The 24,132-nt window shown below is 45.0% G+C and overlaps 1 protein-coding gene across 1 annotated transcript; it reads left to right on the top strand.

Moving 5' to 3' along the window:
* Positions 1-270: 270 nt before the first annotated feature.
* LOC137535282 (zinc finger protein 585A-like) lies at positions 271-23,679 on the top strand. The gene is made up of 6 exons (XM_068257102.1): positions 271-322; positions 6,677-6,811; positions 6,897-7,020; positions 8,119-8,210; positions 8,322-9,513; positions 19,974-23,679. Exons 2-6 carry the CDS (start codon positions 6,791-6,793, stop codon positions 22,559-22,561), a joined length of 4,017 nt encoding a protein of 1,338 aa, XP_068113203.1. The 5' UTR covers positions 271-322; positions 6,677-6,790; the 3' UTR covers positions 22,562-23,679.
* The last annotated feature ends 453 nt before the right edge of the window (positions 23,680-24,132 follow it).

Raw genomic sequence — 24,132 nt, 5'->3', positions numbered from 1 at the left:
AGGTATATATCTGTATTCTTGGTGATACTGCAGATCGCCAATAATCAGATTTTCTCTGCGTGCTGACACCCATCGTTACACCAGGGAAGTAAAAGAGCAATTTGTTTCACTTCAGGTTCAGTACCTTTATATTCTGAGTGCAGGAGAGTCCACAAACAGAGGCTGCAGTTAGCCTATCTACCACAAGACGGCGATCTCCCCTCTCCCAGGTGGAACGCATAGAAAGGAAGAAATTAAACCATAGAAGATGGGAAGAGATAGGAAGTGATGTCACAGCAGAGGCGAAGTTTTAGGAAAAGGAGAGGAGTCATTGTTGGAAGAGGTAATTGTTGTTATATATTGAGCAGAGCAGAGGTCGGGGTGGGCATACTTTGTTACAGAGGAGGTCATAGTTCATCTGTCACTATCCTGATCACCCCCTTTGAAGAAATTGCCTTACAAGAGACTTTTATATAACTGCTGTAACGTGTGGTCCCTCTACATGTGCGATAGATTATGGTTGGCATCTTGGTGCAAGTCTATAACTGGCTAGTCTAGCGCCTACATCTTCCGCAGTGCTTTACAGAGTATATTGTCTTGTCACTTAACTCTCCCTCAGAGGTGACCACAAGTATAGTAGTCTAGGGCCAATTTAGGGGGAAGCCAATTAACGGTATGTTTTTGGGATATGGAAGGAAACCAGAGTGCCCGGAGGAAACCCACGCAGACACAGGGAGAACATACAAACTCCTTGCAGATGTTGACCTGGCTGGTATTCACACACTGTAAGGAGACTGGGAAGCTGGGTCACATATTGGGCTGATCTGGCTATCTAAACTGGGGAGGGGGTTGCCTAATACTGCGGACACATTTGGCTATATAAACTGGGGTGGGGGCTACCTAATACTGGGGGCTTATCTGGCTATCTATACTGGGGAGGGGGCTGCCTAATACTGGGTGCACATCTGGCTATCTATACTGGGGAGGGGGCTGCCTAATACTGGGGGCTTATCTACTTTCTATACTGGGGAGGGGGCTGCCTAATACTGGGGGCACATCCGGCTATCTAACTTGGGGAGGGGGCTGCCTAATACTGGGGGCTCTTCAGTGTTCTCCCCAGCATCAAATAGGTGGGCGCTCCGCCCGGGTAAGTTGGGCGCCCGCCCGGCTGCCATCTCGCGCTGGGCAGTCATCTCGCACCTGGCTTTTATTGCACATACATTTTTAGATGTTCCCGGCGGGCCGTAGGAAAAGTACTGCGCTCCGCGTACGCTGCGTGAGCCACTCTCCTCTACATAGGGGACCTCGCACTTCCTGGCAGGCTGTATTTGTGATGCCTGGTGCCTCCAGAATACTCATTGGCTGGGTGGCATAAGAGGCGGGACTATCTGCTCAGAATGCTGTGGGCGGCTGGGAGCGTTCCTCCACGAATGAGAAGTTTAGCAGCGTGACAGCCAGTCAGCTAGAATAGTGTAGCTATTTCCCTGAGTCTTTTACACGTGGGTAAGCTGCTGATCTTCTTTCACTCTGCTTTTGGCTGTCGCCTTCATTTTGCTAGTGTTATTTATCACTCTGTGGGAGTGTAGGTTGCCCTTTAGAAGTTTTCCTTGTGCGCTGATCTCGGTTTTGTTATTTAGCCCTGGATTGCGTTGGAGGTCTGATCAGCTTACCCAGCATTTTGTAACACAGCTGCTAATAACCAACAACACTTATTTATTTGCTTTTTTTTTTTAGCTGTCTCTTGGTGCTGCGGTGTGCTTTGTGTTGGCCAATATGGTGTGCACCTAAGCTGCAAAACAAAATTTTCTGAATGATGATCAGGCTTGTGATTAATTGTGGTCTTTTTTTTTTTCTGATAGATCATTGTTAGTGATAGGTTAGTTTACTCCTGCACATATCCCCCATATATTGGGCATTATCATCTGACCTTCTGGTATATGTTGTTTTTTATTTTCTTATAATGTCAGCCTGTGAGCTAACTCTGGCAGTTACTCTGTGCTGTGAAAACTGTCCAGCAAAAGTCTGTGCAAAGTGGTCCATTGCACAAAGTAAAGAATGAACTCTTGAGCCAGTGTAAAGAGACTACAAGGTATGCGCACTATGAGATATGCAATACCCCTTGACCCGCCACATCCCGACCACCCTTACTTTTCTCTCAGCAGCATTAACATCTGACATGAAATAAACACTCCCGTGTGGAGCACAGCAATAACCCCCATAACCACCAAATTTCCCCATCTCGCACCACCCGGCTACTTTTCCATGCCACCCGGCTGGAGAAAAATTCTGGGGAGAACACTGCTCTTAGGTTGCCCCTATTTCCAAGTTAGATAGCGCCAAAGGCACATCTGGCTATTTATACTGGGGATGGGGCTACCATATACTGGGAGCCAATCTGGCTTTTTAACTTAAGGAGGGGCCTACCTAATACTGGGGGACATTTGGCTAGCTAGACTGAGGAGGGAGCTGCCATATACTGGGGGGGGGGGGGGTCATCTGCCTGTCTAACTTAGGGAGGGGCCTACCTAATACTGGGGGACGACTGGCTAGCTAAACTGAGGAGGGATGTAAAACTGAAAAAATGCACCTTTATTTCCAAATAAAATATTGTCACAATGCATTATACTAGGGATATACACTCACCTAAAGGATTATTAGGAACACCATACTAATACAGTGTTTGACCCCCTGTTGCCTTCAGAACTGCCTTAATTCTATGTGGCATTGATTCAACAAGGTTCTGAAAGCATTCTTTAGAAATGTTGGCCCATATTGATAGGATAGCATCTTGCAGTTGATGGAGATTTGTAGGATGCACATCCGGGGCACGACGCTCCCGTTCCATCACATCCCAAAGATGCTCTATTGGGTTGAGATCTGGTGACTGTGGGGGCCATTTTAGGACAGTGAACTGTGAGAAAACGTGGAAAAGCCGCCGCGTGTGCTCAGAACAAGGCGGCTGATTCCACGTCCAACGCGGCGGTTTGCAAGCGTGGGCCTACATCTGATAGTGTGGCTAGACGCGGAGAAACCGTCGCATGCTTTGATAGCGGTGCGGCTGGTTCCACGTCCAGCGCGGCGGGTGGTTCACAACACATGTCTGGTGTGGCTGGGACTGATAGTCCACACAGGTTCAGAAGAATGCGCGCGCGTGCTGAGAGGCAGAACTTTTATGACAGCCAGAAGCGTGTCAGCTGACCAAGCCGGTCAGCTGACGTTGCAACCAGTTCTCATTGGTCCAGCACTTAGGGGAGGCGCTGGATAGCGCTGTACTATATATACTGGGTGCTGGTCATTCTCTGGTTGTCTGCCGTTGCGATCACTACGTGGTAGCACTCAGACCTTTTGTCAGAATCTGTATTACCATTCTGTTATGCTTCAGACTAGTTCCAGGGTGTTGATGATCAAGGACCTCACACCCAAGCCTAGGAATCTGTATTACCATTCTGTGATTATTCAGACTAGTTCCAGAGTGTTGATGATCAAGGACCTCACACCCAAGCCTAGGAATCTGTATTACCATTCTGTTATTATTCAGACTAGTTCCAGGGTGTTGATGATCAAGGACCTCACACCTAAGTCTAGGGACTTGTGTTACCATTCTGTTATATATATATATATCAGACTAGTTCCAGGGTGTTGATTATCACGGAGCTTACACCCAAGACTAGGCATTGTTTGATATCTGTTATGACTTATTGCTTTCTTGACTACTCCTCTGTCCTCTGATTCGGTACCTCGCATATCTGATATTCCGTTGCCAGACCCTGCTTGCCTTGGATACCGAATCAGCCTTCTGTCTTTGTACTTTATCTGTCCGTGTGTTACCGACCAGGCGTGTCCGACCTCGAGAGCTATCTCTCCCCTTAAGAGACAGTCTCCAGATCAGATAGTGACATCCACCTTCAGGTGTCACTCACCCTCTGGCCCTTCCTGTCTCCAGCCTGACTTCACCCCTTGGAGAATCTCAGGCTGCTGGAAGGTTCCTGTGCTCTCAGAGCAGTGTTCCTTTACTGCCTAATATCACCTGCCCAGCAGGTGCATTACTCAAAGTACTACTGTTGCACCAAACACTCATATTACTCAGGTATCCAGAGGTTAGTGATATATCTGATTATCGGTGATACTGCAGATCATCAATAATCAGGTATATATCTGCATTTTTGGTGATACTACAGATCACCAATAATCAGATTCTCTCTGTGTTACACCGATCGTTACATGAACTCATTGGGATGTTAAAGAAACCAATTTGAAATGATTCAAGCTTTGTGACATGGTGCATTATCCTGCTGGAAGTAGCCATCAGAGGATGGGTACATGGTGGTCATGAAGGGATAGACATGGTCAGAAACAATGCTCAGGTAGCCCGTGGTATTTAAATAATGCCCCATTCTGACATTCAGTTTGGAGTTCAGGAGATTGTCTTGACCAGCACCACACCCCTAAATGCATTGAAGCAACTGCCATGTGATTGTTGATTAATGAGAAAATGAACAGGTGTTCCTAATAATCCTTTAGGTGAGTGTAATTTTATAAAAAAAATTAAAAAATAAAATGTGGATTTTAATTATGGTAGCATGAATTATTTTAAAACTATAATGTCTGAAAACTGAAAAATAGTGGATTTTTTTCTTATTATTCCAATTATAATGCATTTAGAATAAAATAATTCTTAGCATAATGTACCACCCAAAGAAAGTCTAATTGGTGGCGGAAAAAAACAACGTATAGATTATTTCGTTGTGATAAGTAGTGATAAAGTTATTGGGGAATGAATGGGAGGAGCGCTGAAATGTGAAAATTCCTCTCATCCATAAGGTGAAAATACACGTGGCTGAAATGGTTAAATAAAACAACTCAGATGCAGTTGAAGTGCCGACTTTCAGCTTTAATCCAGTGGGGTGAACAAAACTATTGGATTTAAATGTGAGGTAACTATATAATTTTTTAACACAATCCCTTCATTTAAGGGGCTAAAAAATAACTGGACAATTGACCCAAAGCTATTTCATGGGCAGGTGTGGACGAGTCCGTCATTTTGTGATCATTAATTAAGCAGATAAGAGGCCTGGAGTTGATATGTGGTGTGGTGCTTGCATGTGGAAGATTTTGCTGTGAACAGACAACATGCAGTCAAAGGAGCTCTCCATGCAGATAAAAGAAGAAATCCTTAAAGGAGAACTGTAGTGAGAGGTATCCTGTGATGCAGCACCACTATCTTCTCCTGCCGCCGGCCTCATTGCTGTCCGTTCCACCTCATAGCAGCCGCCCTATGTTCCCAGCCGGGGTTCCTACAGCCAACCGGCCCATATAAGTGACTATTACCAGTGTGAGACTACCCTCATACAGGTATCTGTGCCACTCTAGAAGTGTGCGATTGGCGCTCTGGGCACAATCTTGGAATATCCTACAGCAATGCCTATACTACCTATCACTATCCACAGCCAATATGGAATAGATAAGTGACTAACTTTCTTGATACTACCCTTATGCAAGTATTCCTCCATTCCAGATGCGCGCTTTTGGCCCAACTTTGGACCATTATACAGCAACGCTTATACTACTTGTTTGAACTTTGCTATTAGATGTGGCGACATTGCATATTATTGAGGGAGATCTACTACTGAACTATTGTGATTGCGTTTTCAGCGTGCGATTGGCGCTGTGGATCATCAATCAGTGGATTTGATATCAACTATGCTTACAAGCTGCTTTGAGGAACCTACAAATGACATTTTTGCTAGGAACCTAATGGATGGCTAATATTTATGCTTGTTTGTTGCATTAAGGAATCCTTTTGCAGTTGTGCTGCTTATATGTGTTACCTTTGCACTGAAAGCTCTCATTGGTGTACTTTTTTGAACTTCTGCATAACTGCAAATACTTTTATTGGGAACTAATTGTGTGAAGCTGCAACAAAAAGTCACCATATCTACCTTTAAATCCTTACGCTGGATGGACTCTGACGAAATTAATGATTTATTGATATACGGTGCTTATTGGAGTATGTCACAGGACTATCATATGGCAATTGCCTTGGGCACATTACAATGCATGGATCCTCTCTTTATTTATTCTGTGAATGATTGTTTATTGATCATATTGGTCGTACCCAGTTATCCTCTGTGAGTGGTTATAATCCTTGAAATTGATTGATACTTATTGGATTACCTCCTTATGTGATGGCTGGGTGCTCCCGGTATGACCTTTCCACCTGGACACAGAATCTCCTATTCTCTGTGGGATTTATTTCACTGGTGTCTAGGAACCAATGAATATTATTCATAGTGAGTTACTGTACTTTACCTTTGTACTTCCAAGAGTTTTCTGTCGACAACTATTATATTTAATATTTTAGTGTCGGATTACACTGTCACTAATTTTTACAGTTTTAGGTGTTGGTATATGATTATGCAAATAAATCGTGCAGTTTTTGAACAGCATATACTGGTTTGTTCTTTCTTCCCTTTTTTTACATAATTTATGAACCTCCATTAAGGTTTTTTTTTTTTTTCATAAATGAGGTTTCCTTTAATACTGGGGCTACATCTGCTACCTACACAGGGGGGCACAACTGGAGGACTCTCCGCCTCTAGTGCTGGGGAACCTTGTCCCGGCCCTGCAAACAGCTGACTGGAGAGGTGAGGAGGATTTTGGGAGGTCATGTGACATTATTGTTGGTCTTTCTATACAGAGTTTTCCTCCAATAAAGTCCGGTGATCATGTGACCATCACGGTGCCCCCACCTCACTCCCTGATATCTGAGAGACACAACAAGCAGAAGATTCTGAAAATCACCAGGAAGGTGATGGAGCTGCTGACAGGAGAGGTGAGCAGTGCTGGGAATTATGGGATATTATCCAGTAACAGCAAGCAGTGTGTCTGGGTGCTAACAGTATCGTTGTGTGTGACAGGCTACTAAAAGGGGTCAGGATGTTACTGTCTCTCCCTCCATGGAGGAGAGTCAGTATATAGAAGGACACAGGGACCTCTACAAGGACACCATGATGGAGAATCAGCCCCTCCTCACATCACCAGGTAAGAGAGGAGACTTGCATGTCTTGTTAAGAACAGTGCAGACTGACATCCCCTCCGTCAATTGATAAACACATGGAGACCATGTACAGGTGAAAGCTAATTTTTTTTTCCAGTAATTCAACTTAACCTATTGGGGACCGGCTGCCTAACCCCCTTAAGGACCAGGCGTTTTTGCATGGGAGGGGGAAGCGCATTTGGGGGATCAGGTAGCCGGATCCCCAGTGCTGCGTGCTGGGCATGGTGTCCCCCTTTAAGCCAGATGTCCCCCCTTTCGCTGGCAGCCTTCTCTCACCTTCCAGGCTCCAGTGATGAGCCGCAGTGGACCCCTCTTCTCCGGCCGGCATCTCTGCTCCTGCTGCCGCTCAGCTCCCGGGTCGTGGCTTGATGACGTCATCAAGCCGGGACCTGGCGCTGATGTCAGAGGGAGCAGAGATGCCATCCAGAGCATAGGGGGGCGCCGATCGTCACAGGAATGTTAAGGAGGTGAGTGGATCCTCTTCTTTCCCCCCTACCACCGAAGCACTGTTAGTGATCATTACGATCCGCTGCGATCGTAGTGATCACATGATCAGCAGCCATACGCAATGGCTGCTGATTATTTAGGAGAGATGTCAGCTGTCATATGACAGCTTTATCTCCCCTCTCAGGTGTGCACAATCGCGTCGGGAGCAGAAATGGTGGGTGGCGTAGAGATACGCCGCATCAGGCTAGAACAGCCGCAAGTGTGGCTACTATCAGCGGTCCCCAAAAGGTTAGAAGGTGAAACTATTATATGAAATAGGAACCCTTTGCAGGTGTTTAGGATTTATTTGGATTAATTAGCTGATTAGAGTCTGACACTTTGAGCCTAGGATATTGAGTATTTTCTCGATATTCTAATGGTCTGAGATTTTGATTTTAGGGCTTTCATAAGCTGTAAGCCATAATCATCAACATTATAACAAATAAAGGCTTGAAATATATTGCTTTGCATGTAGTGAGTCTATTGCATATATTAGTTTCACCTTTTAAGTTGAATTACTAAAATAAATGGAGTTTTGCACATAATTCAAATTTTCAGTTTCACATGTATTCAGTCAGTGTGTTTGTTTCCTGCAGATGGATCCAGTAACCCACCAGAGAGATGTACAGGTCCTCTTTATTCCCAGGATTGTCAACAGGAAGATCCCACCATCCCCCACCATCATCAGGTAGGTGGAGCTGAGGGTCCCCAGAGACTCCAAACCATGTCACATTCTTTCCTCCTGTGTATGCTGTTATCTGTGTTCACATTTACATTATCTCTCACTTTGTGCACTTAGGGGGGAGCACTTATACATGGAAGTGTTGTAGTTAAAGAGGAAGAAGAAGAGACATATGTGAGGAGTGATCAGCAGTCTATGAAGGAGGGTGACATGATGAGGACAAGTAAAGAGGAAGAAGAAGAGACATATGTGAGGAGTGAACAGCAGTCTATGGAGGAGGGTGACATGATGGGGACAATTAAAGAGGAAGAAGAAGAGACATATGTGAGGAGTGATCAGCAGTCTATGGAGGAGGGTGACATGATGGGGACAATTAAAGAGGAAGAAGAAGAGACGTATGTGAGGAGTGATCAGCAGTCTATGAAGGAGGGTGACATGATGAGGACAAGTAAAGAGGAAGAAGAAGAGACATATGTGAGGAGTGATCAGCAGTCTATAAAGCAGGGTGACATGATGAGGACAATTAAAGAGGAAGTAGAAGAGGCGTATGTGAGGAGTGATCAGCAGTCTATGGAGGAGGGTGACATGATGGGGACAATTAAAGAGGAAGAAGAAGAGACGTATGTGAGGAGTGATCAGCAGTCTATAAAGCAGGGTGACATGATGAGGACAATTAAAGAGGAAGTAGAAGAGGCGTATGTGAGGAGTGATCAGCAGTCTATGGAGGAGGGTGACATGATGGGGACAATTAAAGAGGAAGAAGAAGAGACGTATGTGAGGAGTGATCAGCAGTCTATGGAGGAGGGTGACATGATGGGGACAATTAAAGAGGAAGAAGAAGAGACGTATGTGAGGAGTGATCAGCAGTCTATGGAGGAGGGTGACATGATGGGGACAATTAAAGAGGAAGAAGAAGAGACATATGTGAGGAGTGATCAGCAGTCTATGGAGGAGGGTGACATGATGGGGACAATTAAAGAGGAAGAAGAAGAGATGTATGTGAGGAGTGATCAGCAGTCTATGGAGGAGGGTGACAAGATGAGGACAAGTAAAGAGGAAGAAGAAGAGACCTATGTGAGGAGTGATCAGCAGTCTATGGAGGAGGGTGACATGATGAAGATAAATAAAGAGGATGAAGAAGAGAAGTATGTGAGGAGTGATCAGCAGTCCATGGAGGAGGGTGTCATGATGAGGACAAGTAAACAGGAAGAAGAAGAGACGTATGTGAGGAGTGATCAGCAGTCTATGGAGGAGAGTGACATGATGAGGACAAGTAAAGAGGAGGACACTGTTACAGAGGGCAGAACAGGTGAGTAATCAGCAGTAAATATAGAGTAATGTGTATCTGTGTTGCTGTTATTAATGTCACTGCTCACAGACTGGCCATATTAGGGGTTATGCTATGTGCTCCTGTTAGATTTTTGCCATCTATAACTATCATTCATGAATATACAGTGGTGTGAAAAACTATTTGCCCCCTTCCTGATTTCTTATTCTTTTGCATGTTTGTCACACTTAAATGTTTCTGCACATCAAAAACCGTTAACTATTAGTCAAAGATAACATAATTGAACACAAAATGCAGTTTTAAATAATGGTTTTTATTATTTAGTGAGAAAAAAAACTCCAAATCTACATAGCCCTGTGTAAAAAAGTGATTGCCCCCCCTTGTTAAAAAATAACTGAACTGTGGTTTATCACACCTGAGTTCAATTTCTGTAGTCACCTCCAGGCCTGATTACTGCCACACCTGTTTCAATCAAGAAATCACTTAAATAGGAGCTATCTGACACAGAGAAGTAGACCAAAAGCACCTCAAAAGCTAGACATCATGCCAAGATCCAAAGAAATTCAGGAACAAATGAGAACAAAAGTACTGTAATTGAGATCTATCAGTCTGGTAAAGGTTATAAAGCCATTTCTAAAGCTTTGGGACTCCAGCGAACCACAGTGAGAGCCATTATCCACAAATGGCAAAAACATGGAACAGTGATGAACCTTCCCAGGAGTGGCCGGCCGACCAATATTACCCCAAGAGCGCAGAGAAAACTCATCCGAGAGGCCACAAAAGACCCCAGGACAACATCTAAAGAACTGCAGGCCTCACTTGCCTCAATTAAGGTCAGTGTTCACGACTCCACCATAAGAAAGAGACTGGGCAAAAACCGCCTGCATGGCAGATATCCAAGGCGCAAACCACTTTTAAGCAAAAAGAACATTAAGGCTCGTCTCAATTTTGCTAAAAAACATCTCAATGATTGCCAAGACTTTTGGGAAAATACCTTATGGACCGACGAGACAAAAGTTGAACTTTTTGGAAGGTGCGTGTCCCGTTACATCTGGCGTAGAAGTAACACAGCATTTCAGCAAAAGAACATCATACCAACAGTAAAATATGGTGGTGGTAGTGTGATGGTCTGGGGTTGTTTTGCTGCTTCAGGACCTGGAAGGCTTGCTGTGATAGATGGAACCATGAATTCTACTGTCTACCAAAAAATCCTGAAGGAGAATGTCCGGCCATATGTTCGTCAACTCAAGCTGAAGCGAGCTTGGGTGCTGCAGCAGGACAATGGCCCAAAACACACCAGCAAATCCACCTCTCAATGGCTGAAGAAAAACAAAATGAGGACTTTGGAGTGGCCTAGTCAAAGTCCTGACCTGAACCCTATTGAGATGTTGTGGCATGACCTTAAAAAGGCGGTTCATGCTAGAAAACCCTCAAATAAAGCTGAATTACAACAATTCTGCAAAGATGAGTGGGCCAAAATTCCTCCAGAGCGCAGTAAAAGACTCGTTGCAAGTTATCGCAAACGCTTGATTGCAGTTATTGCTGCTAAGGGTGGCCCAACCAGTTATTAGGTTCAGGGGGCAATTTCTTTTTCACACAGCTCCATGTAGGTTTTGAGTTTTTTTTCTCACTAAATAATAAAAACCATCATTTAAAACTGCATTTTGTATTCAATTATGTTATCTTTGACTAATAGTTAACGGTTTTTGATGAGCAGAAACATTTAAGTGTGACAAACATGCAAAAGAATAAGAAATCAGGAAGGGGGCAAATAGTTTTTCACACCACTGTATATGGTGATAGCATTCTAACAATAGCAATACAGAGACACTGAGGAAGGGAAAGGTCTCTTTATTCTCTCACACTGGGCTGCCCGCTTTTCCTCTGAGACTTTAGATGTGACCTTTTGCTAGTGTCAACAGCGCTGATTAACCTAATAAAGTGTTACATTTCTGCTAATTAGTTTCAGTGCTGATGCCCTTATGTCATTGTTCAGCCACCTTTGTGCAATCCCTGGTTGCTTAGCAACCAAAAGAGGGGGGGGGGTGGAAGAAAGCTCTCCTATAGTGCATTAATTCTATTCATTTATAAGTTGCACAAGGGGTTGCGCTTACATGGGTTTAAAAAGAAACATGCATGTTTGGGGCTGCCCACGTCTGCTGCATCCATTCCAAGGTCTGTCCGGGACCTGGCATTGCGATAGTGTCTCTCTGGCATGTGGCTCCGGGAGGTGTGGGAGAAGCAGGGGGCGTGTCTGCTTCACGTCAGTGCCATTACATCCAGTGTTCTCCCTAGAGCCTTTTACCAGGGCGGGCCGCCCGGATGAAATCCATGAGCCCCAGGTAAAATTATTCCTGCACTGTGCATTTATTAGTGATCAGCGGTGGCTGTATCATTGCAGCCAGCCGCTGTCAATCAGGGACGCTATCTCCACCCTCCTCCTCAGCTCCCAGCAGTTGTGTGGAGGGAGGGGGGAGGAATACAGGTGACGTCACACGCAGCTCATATGAGCTGAAGATCGGGGAGGAAGCACGGCTCTGTACTTGTGGAAGAGGAATGTACGGCCACTCAGCCAGACACTGTCCTCCTCCTCTCCCTGCAGCTCATATGAGCTGAAGATATTAGGAGATAACACGCAGCTCTGATCTTTATGGCATGTCCAGCCAGACGCTCTCCTCCTCTCCCTGTACTGATCCTGCTGCCAGCCGCAGCGTGTTTGTGTATGTGTGTAAATCTCGCTAGCTGCTAACAATGGAGGAGAGGGGCCTCTAACTCAGCCCCCGCCAGCCAGAACTTTACTATGCTTGACCCTTTGACCTCCTCAATTATCCTGTCCTGCCACTGCTTTCCCCAGCCCTGATTGATGCCAGAAGTGAGTGGGGGGTTTAAAAATGAAATTACCAAGATTTTTTTTCCATGTTTCCTATATACCTGGGTGGTGTAAGAGGGGATATCTGGGGCCATAGCATGATATTGATAAGCTACCTGCTTATCAATATCCTGCTATGGCCCAGAAATCCTCTTCTCCACACTGGGACCACCCATGTATATAGAAAAAGCTGGTAGTTTCATTGTCAAATAAGCAGAAGGGTAGTTAGAACTTTAAAGGACACTTTAACTGTTAAAGGAAAATGGCTAGTTAATTACCTGGGGCTTCTTCCAGCCCCTTAAGTTGTTCTTGTCCTTTGGCGTCATTTTGCACCGCTTTGTTCCTCTCTGAAAGCTGCATTCGTGGCCACGTCACTCACCTCCTCCATCACATTCCTGTGACCAGTAGCATTTTGCACTTGCGCGGTAACTAAAAATTGCTACTGCACATGGGCAAAGCACTCCTGGCCACAGGAGCATGGTCGAGGAGGTGCGGGGCTAAGGAACAGAGCAGCATGGAATGGCGGTGAGGGAGCAGGAGGACTTCAGGGGGCAAGAAGAAGCCCCAGGTAAGTAACTAGCCTAATTTTTCTTCGGTTAAGTATCCTTTTAAGATATTCTAGTACAAAAGACAAAGCCTAGCCTGTCAACTTATTGGGGGGGGGCTATTCCCCACCTTGTTGCACCATGCATAACCTTCCCCCACCTGGCTACTTTTTCATACCACCCGGCTGGAAAAAAAATTCTGGGGAGAACACTGACATCACTACCAGTTTTGGCGATACCACGCTTTCTTCAGGTGACGTATCGGCTGTGGGGCACTGGCTATGTAGTCTCTGTCTCAGACTACTTAGCATAAGGGGCGGGGAGATGCCAATGCGCTAAGGAGGAAGTTAGTGTTATGTAATAAAAAAAACTCAGGCGGCACCTGTCCACACTTACAGATACAAAAGCAATTGAGAGTGGCTATTACTTAACCACCCTGGCGTTCTGATAAGATCGCCAGGGCGGCTGCGGGAGAGTTTTTTTTAAATAAAAAAAAAACTATTCCATGCAGCCAACTGAAAGTTGGCTGCATGAAAGCCCACTAGAGGGCGCTCCGGAGGCGTTCTTCCGATCGCCTCCGGCAAGCATAAGTAACAAGGAAGGCTGCAATGAGCAGCCTTCCTTGTTTGGCTTTCCTCGTCGCCATGGCGACGAGCGGAGTGACGTCATGGACGTCAGCCAACGTCCTGACGTCTGCCGCCTCCGATCCAGCCCTTAGCGCTGGCCGGAACTATTTGTTCCGGCTGCGCAGGGCTCAGGCGGCTGGGGGACCCTCTTTCGCCGCTGCTCGCGGCGGATCGCCGCAGAGCGGCGGCGATCAGGCAGCACACGCGGCTGGCAAAGTGCCAGCTGCGTGTGCTGCTTTTTATTTCATCAAAATCGGCCCAGCAGGGCCTGAGCGGCAGCCTCCGGCGGTGTTGGACGAGCTGAGCTCGTCCAGACCGCTCAGGTGGTTAAAAACATATGAATAAATACATATAAATAACGGAATAAGCAAAAATTGATGATAAAACCATCAAATAATTAATTACTTAAGTACCAGCGGTCTCTACCCCTTTAGGACCAGAGACCGCTGGTACCAGAAACACGGAATACCGACAAATCACTGTAATACCCGCCACAACCGCCGTTTCTATGATGGCAGAGTCCTGTGAGCTGGTCAGGAGCTGCTTTCATTGGCCCCTGACAGTGTCTATCAATGTAAGCCAATGGGAGTTGCTTACATTGATATACGGGATTAGGAGCCAATGAAATCAGCTCCTGACCGGCTCACAGGGCTCTGCCTTCATAGAGACAGCAGGGCGAGTGAGCTGCGGCGGGGAGGTAGTGACGTGATTGGTGAGAGTGACGAGTATGCGCAGGAGTGAGTTGAGATCTACACCCTGGCAGCTACAACAGCATCAAAACAGGGCATAGGTTTCCACTAGTGTCATCCTTAAATGGTTAAGCCGGAAGTATAAATAAAAAAAATCTCAAAAATAATAATTAAAAATAACCACAAACTAATAATGATAATAATCATAAAACTTTCCACCCACACTATTAAACCACTCTGCAATGCAAAGGAGTGTTTTAAAAAGACCTGCCCTTAAAGCTGTCAGTGGGAGCATGGGCTGAAAGTGACATTGTGCTGTCTTTGAATATTTTAGCACCAATCGGGCTCTGATTTATGTGTGCAGCAGCGTACAGGATATGATGCGCTATCTAATTAGGGCTAAAGAATCTAGTTACTTCCCCATCAGCGTAGTGTCCTTGGGCCTGATTCAGAAAGCGGTGCTAACAGTTAGCACGCTGGTGAAAAGCCCTTTATCACGCCTAAACTCAGTTTAGGCATGATAAGTTTAGGCATGATAAGTATAGGTGTGATAAGTTTAAGCACCAACTGGGTTAGCACCGCAGTGCACAGCTGATCAAAAGTTTTGCGCTAGCAAAGTCTGGTGCACTTTGCATAGAGTTTAATGGCGCTGCTTTGCGTGCGGGACTTTGCGCGCGATCTAAACTTATCATGCCTAAACTTATCACGCTTAAACTTATCACACCTAAACTGGCTTTTCACCAGCATGGTGCAATGGTTATCACGCCTAAAGTCTCTAACTGGGTTAGCACCGCTTTGTGAATCGAGCCCCTTGTGTGCTATAGTGCTCTGCATTCAGGCTGCATACTTATGCAGGAATGGATAAATAATAAGCTAATAATATTGATAAAATAAGTAATAAAGATAATAAAGGTGTGGTACTCTGGTACCTGTCTGGTAGAACGTGCAGCAACTGCCCTGCTGTGTGTCCAGTATCTGCAACCAGGGAGACTATCTATGGGATATTCCCTGCCTCTCTACTCTCCCTGGCTTGCTTCATTGCCCCCATGCACCCACTGCCTGACTCCTCCTATCACCTGGGTGTGTCAGGCTTGCTTTAGTGCCCTGCACCCACTGCTTGACTCCTCCCATCACCTCGTTATGTCAGGCTTGCTTTAGTGCCCTGCACCCGTTGCCTGACTCCTCCCATCACCTCGGTATGTCAGGCTTGCTTTAGTGCCCTGCACCCGCTGCTTGACTCCTCCCATCACCTCGTTATGTCAGGCTTGCTTTAGTGCCCTGCACCCGCTGCCTGACTCCTCCCACTACCTAGGTATGTCAGGCTTGCTTTAGTGCCCTGCACCCACTGCCTGACTTCTCCCATCACCTGGGTATGTCAGGCTTGCTTTAGTGACTTGCACCCACAATCCACGACAAACATTTGCCGTTTGTATTTACCGCAAAGCTTATAGGAAGTTCATGTTTGCCCCCATACTTTAACATGTAGCCGTGTTTTGACCCTTCACCCTCAGGTCAGGTGAGGCAGGACAGCCAATTAAGCATATTTACCATACAAGCCACACACCCCATAAAAGAAACAAACCTGCCAGCCATTTTACAGTCAGACTGGAGTCAGTGTAGGGAGAGCTGTGCTGCTGATTGAGGAACAGAGAGATAGCTTGCTGACACTGTTCTGTGTTATTCAGTGCAGTGTAGCTGCTTCCATAGGTGTTCTGCTCCTTGCAGTTCACTAACTAGGGACTCCAAAAGTCCTTTTGAGGGATGATCCTGCTGTTATTTGTTGTTGTTTGTGGTGTGTAGCTTGTATACACCACCTGTTTAGTATAGTGTAGTGTGTGGCTGTGTCACTGTTACAGCCTGTCACTGTGATAAAATAAAGTGATTGAGTGGCTGTATTGTACTGTAAAAATGTTGTCACCTGACATTGTCACACAAAGAGTTTCCCATCACTGTGGAGATTGTAGTGCAGTGTTAGGCCCACACTGCACAAGCAGCAGATTTTGTGACCGCAGTTACAGGAATATGTCAAATATTTAAAGCCTCTGCTACAGTTGCTGTAAATAACAATTTTTAGGCAGGTAAACACAGTGGCCATTCCAAAGAACTGATTTGAAAGAATGATTTGAGAAATATAGAAACCAAATGCAATTTTTCGTGTTTACACATTTAAAAAAAACCCTTTGTGTAAAATACATGTTATGGGGGAATGTTTCCATTGACCCCCCCGCCGTGCCACTGCTTGAATTTTTGGACAGTTTTGACAACTTTTAAAAGAAAGTGTGGCTGCAAATATGCCCTGATGGCTTTTGAAGTCCACCTGCCATTACAGTCAGTGGGTTCCCCGCGAACATTCGGTTTGTGAACATTTGCAGAAGTGTTTGTGAATAGTCCCTGAACGTTCACTCACAATGTTCGTCCAGCACTAGTTTGGAGATGAATGCTGTGCCCATTGCAGTGACAGGAATCAGACGTGACATAGGCAGCCATGACAACGATAGAAAGTCACAGCACATGTTACATCACATCCGCTGTGACTGTCCTCCTGTTACTCCAGCTCACATTTACACATTGCCCAACAAGCTCATGTTGAATCAGAACTCCTAGGAGTGTGTAAGGGGCTAAAAAGGACCAAAAAGCTCTCTCACTAAAATGCTATGCTAAACAGAAATTTGCCTAATCAAAACAGAAAGTATTTGGCATTATTCAGGTTGGAGTGAGCATATGAGGTTTCCCACAATGCACCACTGCTGAATATGCAAATCATCCTTTTTTTGTCCCTGAAAGCTGAAACAAGCTGACACATCATTGCATTCCAGCAGTTCTGGAGGTATGTTTAGCTTTCAGGGATGATTTGCATATTCAGCAGTGATGCATTGTGGGAGACATCATAAGCTCACTCCAACCTGAATAATCGCAAATACCTTCTGTATTGAGAAGATAAATGTATGTTGCAGCTCAGATATGACCAGCTTAAGAGCTTCTTATGGCAGAACCTGTGTCACATGATTACACAAAATAAGGTAAGGGTTTTTTTTTTTAAAGGGGGTAGCATTGAAGGAGGAAGAGGAAGCACAACTCTATGGAGAATTACTAATGAATTAATTTAATAAAAACCAGGTCATGTCAGGTTTGTTAAAAAGGTGGAGGGGGTTTCCCAAAATTTTTTTGGGGGGGAGGGGGCAGTGATTTGTAGTCACACCCTTTCCCCGCCCCCACTGATCTGTCCAACAGGAGCTGCAATGTGCAGCAGTTTGGTTCCTCGTTGGACAGAAGGCTGGGAGTAGAGATATGGCTATACTGTATATATGGATGTATTTATATCCAGCTACAGAAGTATTAGTGGTTTTGGGTTTCCATGACATAAATGGATAATTCCTCTACCTCGCATCTCCTATAACTCAGTGTTGTGTAACGTCACAATATCATTATTTACACAAATGGGAACAAGAGAATGAAAAACGTACATTACAAGGGGCATATGAGTGACAGGAGGATACAATGGTAATAAGAATATGTAAGTGACACCACATTGCTCTACAAACATAACACAGATCTCTTGCTATAAGTACATATAGGTCTGTTGTCACAAGAGTAACACATTGCTTCCATTGTCTCATCAAGTTGTACTTTTTTTTGTGCCTGTGCGTGTATCTGTGCGTGTATCTGTGCGTGTATCTGTGCGTGTGCCTGTGCGTGTATCTGTGCGTGTGTCTGTGTGCGTGTGTCTGTGCGTGTGTCTGTGCGTGTGTCTGTGCGTGTGTCTGTGCGTGTGTCTGTGTGCGTGTGTCTGTGCGTGTGTCTGTGCGTGTGTCTGTGCGTGTGTCTGTGTGCGTGTGTCTGTGCGTGTGTCCGTGTCTGTGTGCGTGTTTGTGCGTGTATCTGTGCGTGTATCTGTGCGTGTGTCTGTGCGTGTGTCTGTGCGTGTGTCTGTGCGTGTGTCTGTGTGCGTGTGTCTGTGCGTGTGTCCGTGTCTGTGTGCGTGTTTGTGCGTGTGTCTGTGCGTGGTGTCCAGCATAGGGCAGTGTGCAGATAAATGTTGAGCCGTGGGTTGCACAGTTTTGCTTCCGTGGTTGCTGAGGGGGGGGCGTCTTGTACGCGGGAGGATGCGGTACTTTTCTTCTTCTTTGGTCTGTTTCTCTTTTCCCCTTCTTTATCTAATTTTATGAAATAATTAAATTTGATTGGCAAATTCTGATTAGCAAATATGATAAGACTTTATGTCCAACACCAAGAGCCTGGTGATGAAGCCTATCAATATGGTTGGGCCTTCAAAACTGTGGCTAGGCTCTGAGCTAATCAAAAAAAAAAATTTGTACAATTTACTGCTTTTAAATGTGTGGCCAATGCTCTGTGTGTAGGGAGGTCAGTGAGATGCAAATAACTGTACTTGTGTGCAAATGTCATGCGAATTGTACGCAGCTAATAACATTTCTCAGGAAATTCATTTCATTGTCCAAATGCCAAGATACAGAAAATTTGGATGGATGCAACGTTATGTGATTGGCACAACTTTCTGCAGTTCTATAATAACTGATAACTAGCAATGGTCAGTGACATGCCAATAACTCTGAGGTGGTACAAATGATAATGAAAACCATGTAGGAGACCAATAAGCAAGGCATATACCCCAAGCAACAAAAAACCCTACTAGATATAACAATTTTAAAATATCAAAAACATTTTATTTATCAAAAAATACAAACGCCCATAGTGTATAAAAAGGGGATTGATGTTGGTTGATCAGACCACCCACTCCACACACATACATTCCCCTCACTCACACTAAACCCCTGAAAGCACCAAAGATTGGTTGGAAGAGATAAAGTTCCACAGAAGTCCCTGCAGGGACAGGACATTTCTATAGAGTTAGTTATAGTATCTCATATGTACAAGATTGGCCAAAAGTTCATATGTGCATCACAATATCCGTACCAGGCTGCAGACAATCAAGATTAGGTTGCAGTCTATGAAGTTCAGAAAAGCATAAAGCAACAGGCAGAGCACAAAACAGTGAAGCATACGGTTAAATGCGACTGAGCAAAGGTTGATGACAAGCCCAGGTTAAAGTTGCAAAACCCCATATGGATAATCGTCACTAAGGACCCTCGGTACAGCCTTCCATCAACTCAATGATAGTAAATGGGGTAATTCATGATCCACTGACAAGTGACTTGGAGCGGCAGACACTGCATGCAGCAATAACAGAGTCTCCATGAAGAGTAGGCATAAAGCACATCAAACTAATATCAGAGAAATCTGCATACAGTACCAGTGTCCCAGTGTCTTGCCTGCTCCACTCAGAACAATGTATTCAGAGGAGGTGGTCACATCGCTGTCTGCATGAGGATGCTGCAAAGCCAAAGTGTGTAGCCTCATATAGTTCACCTTAGTCAGCTCCGTTTGGCATCAAGATGTCAGTGATGCAACCGGGGGGGGGGAGGTTCTGAAGTGCTGCCCTAGCGCGAGGGGTGGGTGCAGTAGTCGACAGGTGTCAGAGCCATCAGACGCCAGACCACGTTGTCCTTGACATGTTTCGCCAGACTTCTGGCTTTTTCCAAAGGGGGTGTGGTGATCAAAAATGATATGCTAATTATATGCAGCGCAATGCAGATGCTGCATTTGGACCTTTTATAATCTGCATCATCTTTGCACCATTTTGGAATTATCAGCAGCTCACTGACCATCCCGAATGATAATTGTTCCTCCCCTCAGAATTCTCTAACAGGAAGTGATGATGTTTCTCTATTTGCAGGGCGGAGTCCCGGCATCAGGAACCTCTCAGAGACTCGTCTCTCTGTATCCACAGACTGTACAATGGATGATGATGTCACTAGACAAGAGTCTCCTGCAGATATCCTGGCTACCCCAAATATTCCCCCAGACTCCCCTCACCTGTTCAATCCTGCGGGGGCTCATACCCAGCACAGCTCTCCCCCTGCTGGTGGATCGTATTCCTGTTCCACTAGTGGGAAAGTTTTTGTAAGGAAATCACATCTTGTCATTCATGAGAGTTCTCACACAGGTGAGAAGCCCTTTTTATGTGCTGAGTGTGGGAAATGTTTTGGAGAGAAAGAAAGCCTTGTCAAACATGAGAGATCTCACACTGGTAAGAGGCCCTATTCATGTGCTGAGTGTGGGAAATGTTTTGGGCGGAAAGAAAACCTTGTCCAACATGAGAGAGCTCACTCTGGTGAGAAACCCTATACATCTGCTGAGTGTGGGAAATGTTTTGGGCTGAAAGAAAACCTTGTCATACATGAGAGATCTCACACTGGTGAGAAGCCCTATTCCTGTGCTGAGTGTGGGAAATGTTTTGGAGAGAAAGGATGCCTTGTCATACATGAGAGATCTCACACTGGTGAGAAGCCCTATTCATGTGCAGAGTGTGGGAAATGTTTTGGAGAGAAAGGAAGCCTTATCAGACATGAGAGATCTCACACTGGTGAGAAGCCCTATTCATGTGCTGAGTGTGGGAAATGTTTTGGGCAGAAAGGAAACCTTGTCAAACATGAGAGATCTCACACTGGTGAGAAGCCCTATTCCTGTGCTGAGTGTGGGAAATGTTTTGGAGAGAAAGGAAGCCTTATCAGACATGAGAGATCTCACACTGGTGAGAAGCCCTATTCATGTGCTGAGTGTGGGAAATGTTTTGGGCAGAAAGGAAACCTTGTCAAACATGAGAGGTCTCACACTGGTGAGAAGCCCTATTCATGTGCTGAGTGTGGGAAATGTTTTGGGCAGAAAGGAAACCTTGTCAAACATGAGAGGTCTCACACTGGTGAGAAGCCCTATTCATGTGCTGAGTGTGGGAAATGTTTTGGGCTGAAAGAAAACCTTGTCATACATGAGAGATCTCACACTGGTGAGAAGCCCTATTCATGTGCTGAGTGTGGGAAATGTTTTGGGAGGAAAGGGCACCTTTTAACACATGAGAGATCTCACACTGGTGAGAAGCCCTATTCATGTGCTGAGTGTGGGAAATGTTTTGGGAGGAAAGGAAACTTTGTCAAACATGAGAGATCTCACACTGGTGAGAAGCCCTATTCATGTGCTGAGTGTGGGAAATGTTTTGGGCAGAAAGGACACCTTGTCACACATGAGAGATGTCACACTGGCAAGAAGCCCTATTCCTGTGCTGAGTGTGGGAGATGTTTTGAACACAAAGTAAACCTTGTCACACATGAGAGATCTCACACTGGTGAGAAGCCCTATTCCTGTGCTGAGTGTGGGAAATGTTTTAGGCGGAAAAATAACTGTGTCCAACATGAGAGAGCTCACACTGGTGAGAAATCCTATACATGTGCTGAGTGTGGGAAATGTTTTGGACGGAAAGGACACCTTTTAACACATGAGAGATCTCACACTGGTGAGAAGCCCTATTCCTGTGCTGAGTGTGGGAAATGTTTTGGAGAGAGAAGAAGCCTTGTCAGCCATGAGAGATCTCACACAGGTGAGAAGACCTTTTCATGTGCTGAGTGTGGGAAATGTTTTGGAGGGAAAGAAAGTCTTGTCAGACATGAGAGATCTCACACTGGTGAGAAGCCCTATTCATGTGCTGAGTGTGGGAAATGTTTTGGGCAGAAAGGAAACCTTGTCAAACATGAGAGATCTCACACTGGTGAGAAGCCCTATTCCTGTGCTGAGTGTGGGAAATGTTTTGGAGAGAAAGGAAGCCTTGTCCTACATGAGAGATCTCACACTGGTGAGAAGCTCTATTCATGTGATGAGTGTGGGAAATGTTTTGGGCAGAAAGGAGACCTTGTCAAACATGAGAGATCTCACACTGGTGAGAAGCCCTATTCATGTGCTGAGTGTGGGAAATGTTTTGGGCACAAAGGAAACCTTGTCACACATGAGAGATGTCACACTGGTGAGAAGCCCTATTCATGTGCTGAGTGTGGGAAATGTTTTGGGCAGAAAGGAAACCTTGTCAAACATGAGAGATCTCACACTGGTGAGAAGCCCTATTCATGTGCTGAGTGTGGGAAATGTTTTGGGCAGAAAGGAAACCTTGTCAAACATGAGAGATCTCACACTGGTGAGAAGCCCTATTCATGTGCTGAGTGTGGGAAATGTTTTGGGCAGAAAGAAAACCTTATCATACATGAGAGATCTCATACTGGTGAGAAGCCCTATTCATGTGCCGAGTGTGGGAAATGTTTTGTGCAGAAAGGACACCTTGTCACGCATGAGAGATGTCACACTGACATGAAGTCCTATTCATGTGCTGAGTGTGGGAAATGTTTTGGAGAAAAAGGAAACCTTGTCAAGCATGAGAGATGTCACACTGGTGAGCTGCTCTATTCATGTGCTGAGAGTGAAAAATGTTTTGAGCACTGAAACAAACACAATTGCTAACTTCCAGCTAGAGCAATGTCCTGCCTCTATCTGGCCAGCAGACGCCAGTCAGCCAAACAGGTGTACTGTCATACACCCTTTGCCTGCTGTACCAAATCTAGCAGGAATTACATAAATTAGCATTCAGGTGGGAGGCTTCGGTTGGACGCAATCGTGGATTGCATCATTTACAGGGATGCCCCGTGTAGGCACATCTCCCACACTGCCCCCTCCCTAACCACTCACCTGTCAACAGCATCCTGGAAACTGCAAAAAAAAAAAATTAAAATCACAAACACTGGTCCGCACGACAGCCGGGGGCCCCAGGTCTCTCTCACTAGCTGGGGCTCCCAAACCACCATGCAATACCCAGAGGGAAGTGTGGACAAGCCCTGGGATAGGAAACCTCGTCATACATGAGAGATCTCACACTGGTGAAAAGCCCTATTCCTGTGCTGAGTGCGGAAAATGTTTTGGATGGAAAGGAAATCTCGTTAAACATGAGATCTCACACAGGTGAGAAGCCATATGTATAATGTTTTGAATGTAATTTACTGCTTGTGAGACATTTGTGTTGAGTGTGGGAAATGATTTGGCCATAAGTGTTCTTTTCCAATGTTTCTTTTACTTCTTGCATGTAAAGATGCTGCCATGTGCGCTTTGCACATGGCAGCATCTTTACATTGAATCCTGAGGGCTCTTTCATGCTGATCAGTGTACAGCTGCATTAAACAGCTTTAGGTGTTCCCTCAGTGGCCGCAAGTCTGCACGCTCACCGTGAATCAGGGAGTGTGCGGCGGGTGTGCGATGATGTCATCTGCCGGAAGTTCCATCTGCAACATTTTGAAAAGGGGCATATCATAGAAGAGTACGTGGTTTTGCCAGTACTCTTATTAGAATGGACAGTACCATTGAAACCAGTGTTATCGAGACACTAGATGGCAGCAAAGTGCCAAGATTAGCTTTATCAAATGTGAATTATGCATACAAATGTTAGCATTGGTTTGTGAATACAGATTAACTGCCCAACACGATCATATAGGGAAAAAAATCATAGGAGGATATATTGATTAAATAAACAGAATAAATGACTAACAATTTAAAGGCATTTTAGTATACAGCGTAACATATATATATATATATATATATATATATATATATATATATATATATATATATATATATATATATATATATATATATATATATATATAGACACACACACACACACACACACACACACACACACGGGCTGCAGCACACCACAGGAAAGCAGTGACAGGGGCTCTTGGTTACGCTTTAACGCACTTAAGCTCACCAACTGCGCCAAAGTGTGCCCAATCTGGTGAGTCCTACTCTACCATGCAAAATGCCAGTTTTTATAAGCAGTCTAGTGGGAACCAATCCAAAAGACCAAGAGTCAACTAAATGCAGCCCCTCTGTATATATATATATATTTCTTATGGAGGTTGGGGACCTCCTGTGCTGCGTGCATGCTTTGCATAGAATTGCATAAAATTTGGTTTGTGCTGCTCACCCCTTGGTATTTATTTATAATTTTCCCCTGTGAGCCT

This window comes from Hyperolius riggenbachi, chromosome 10 (genome assembly GCF_040937935.1).
Source record: "Hyperolius riggenbachi isolate aHypRig1 chromosome 10, aHypRig1.pri, whole genome shotgun sequence".
Classification (NCBI taxonomy): domain Eukaryota; kingdom Metazoa; phylum Chordata; class Amphibia; order Anura; family Hyperoliidae; genus Hyperolius; species Hyperolius riggenbachi.
This window is presented reverse-complemented; position numbering and strand designations above follow the sequence as displayed.

Coding starts and splice junctions, on each gene's coding strand:
- LOC137535282 (XM_068257102.1), top strand. CDS start 6,791: ATGGAGCTGCTGACAGGAGAG. Junction 7,021..8,118: donor GCCCCTCCTCACATCACCAG/GTAAGAGAGGAG, acceptor TGTTTCCTGCAG/ATGGATCCAGTAACCCACCA. Junction 9,514..19,973: donor TGTTACAGAGGGCAGAACAG/GTGAGTAATCAG, acceptor CTCTATTTGCAG/GGCGGAGTCCCGGCATCAGG.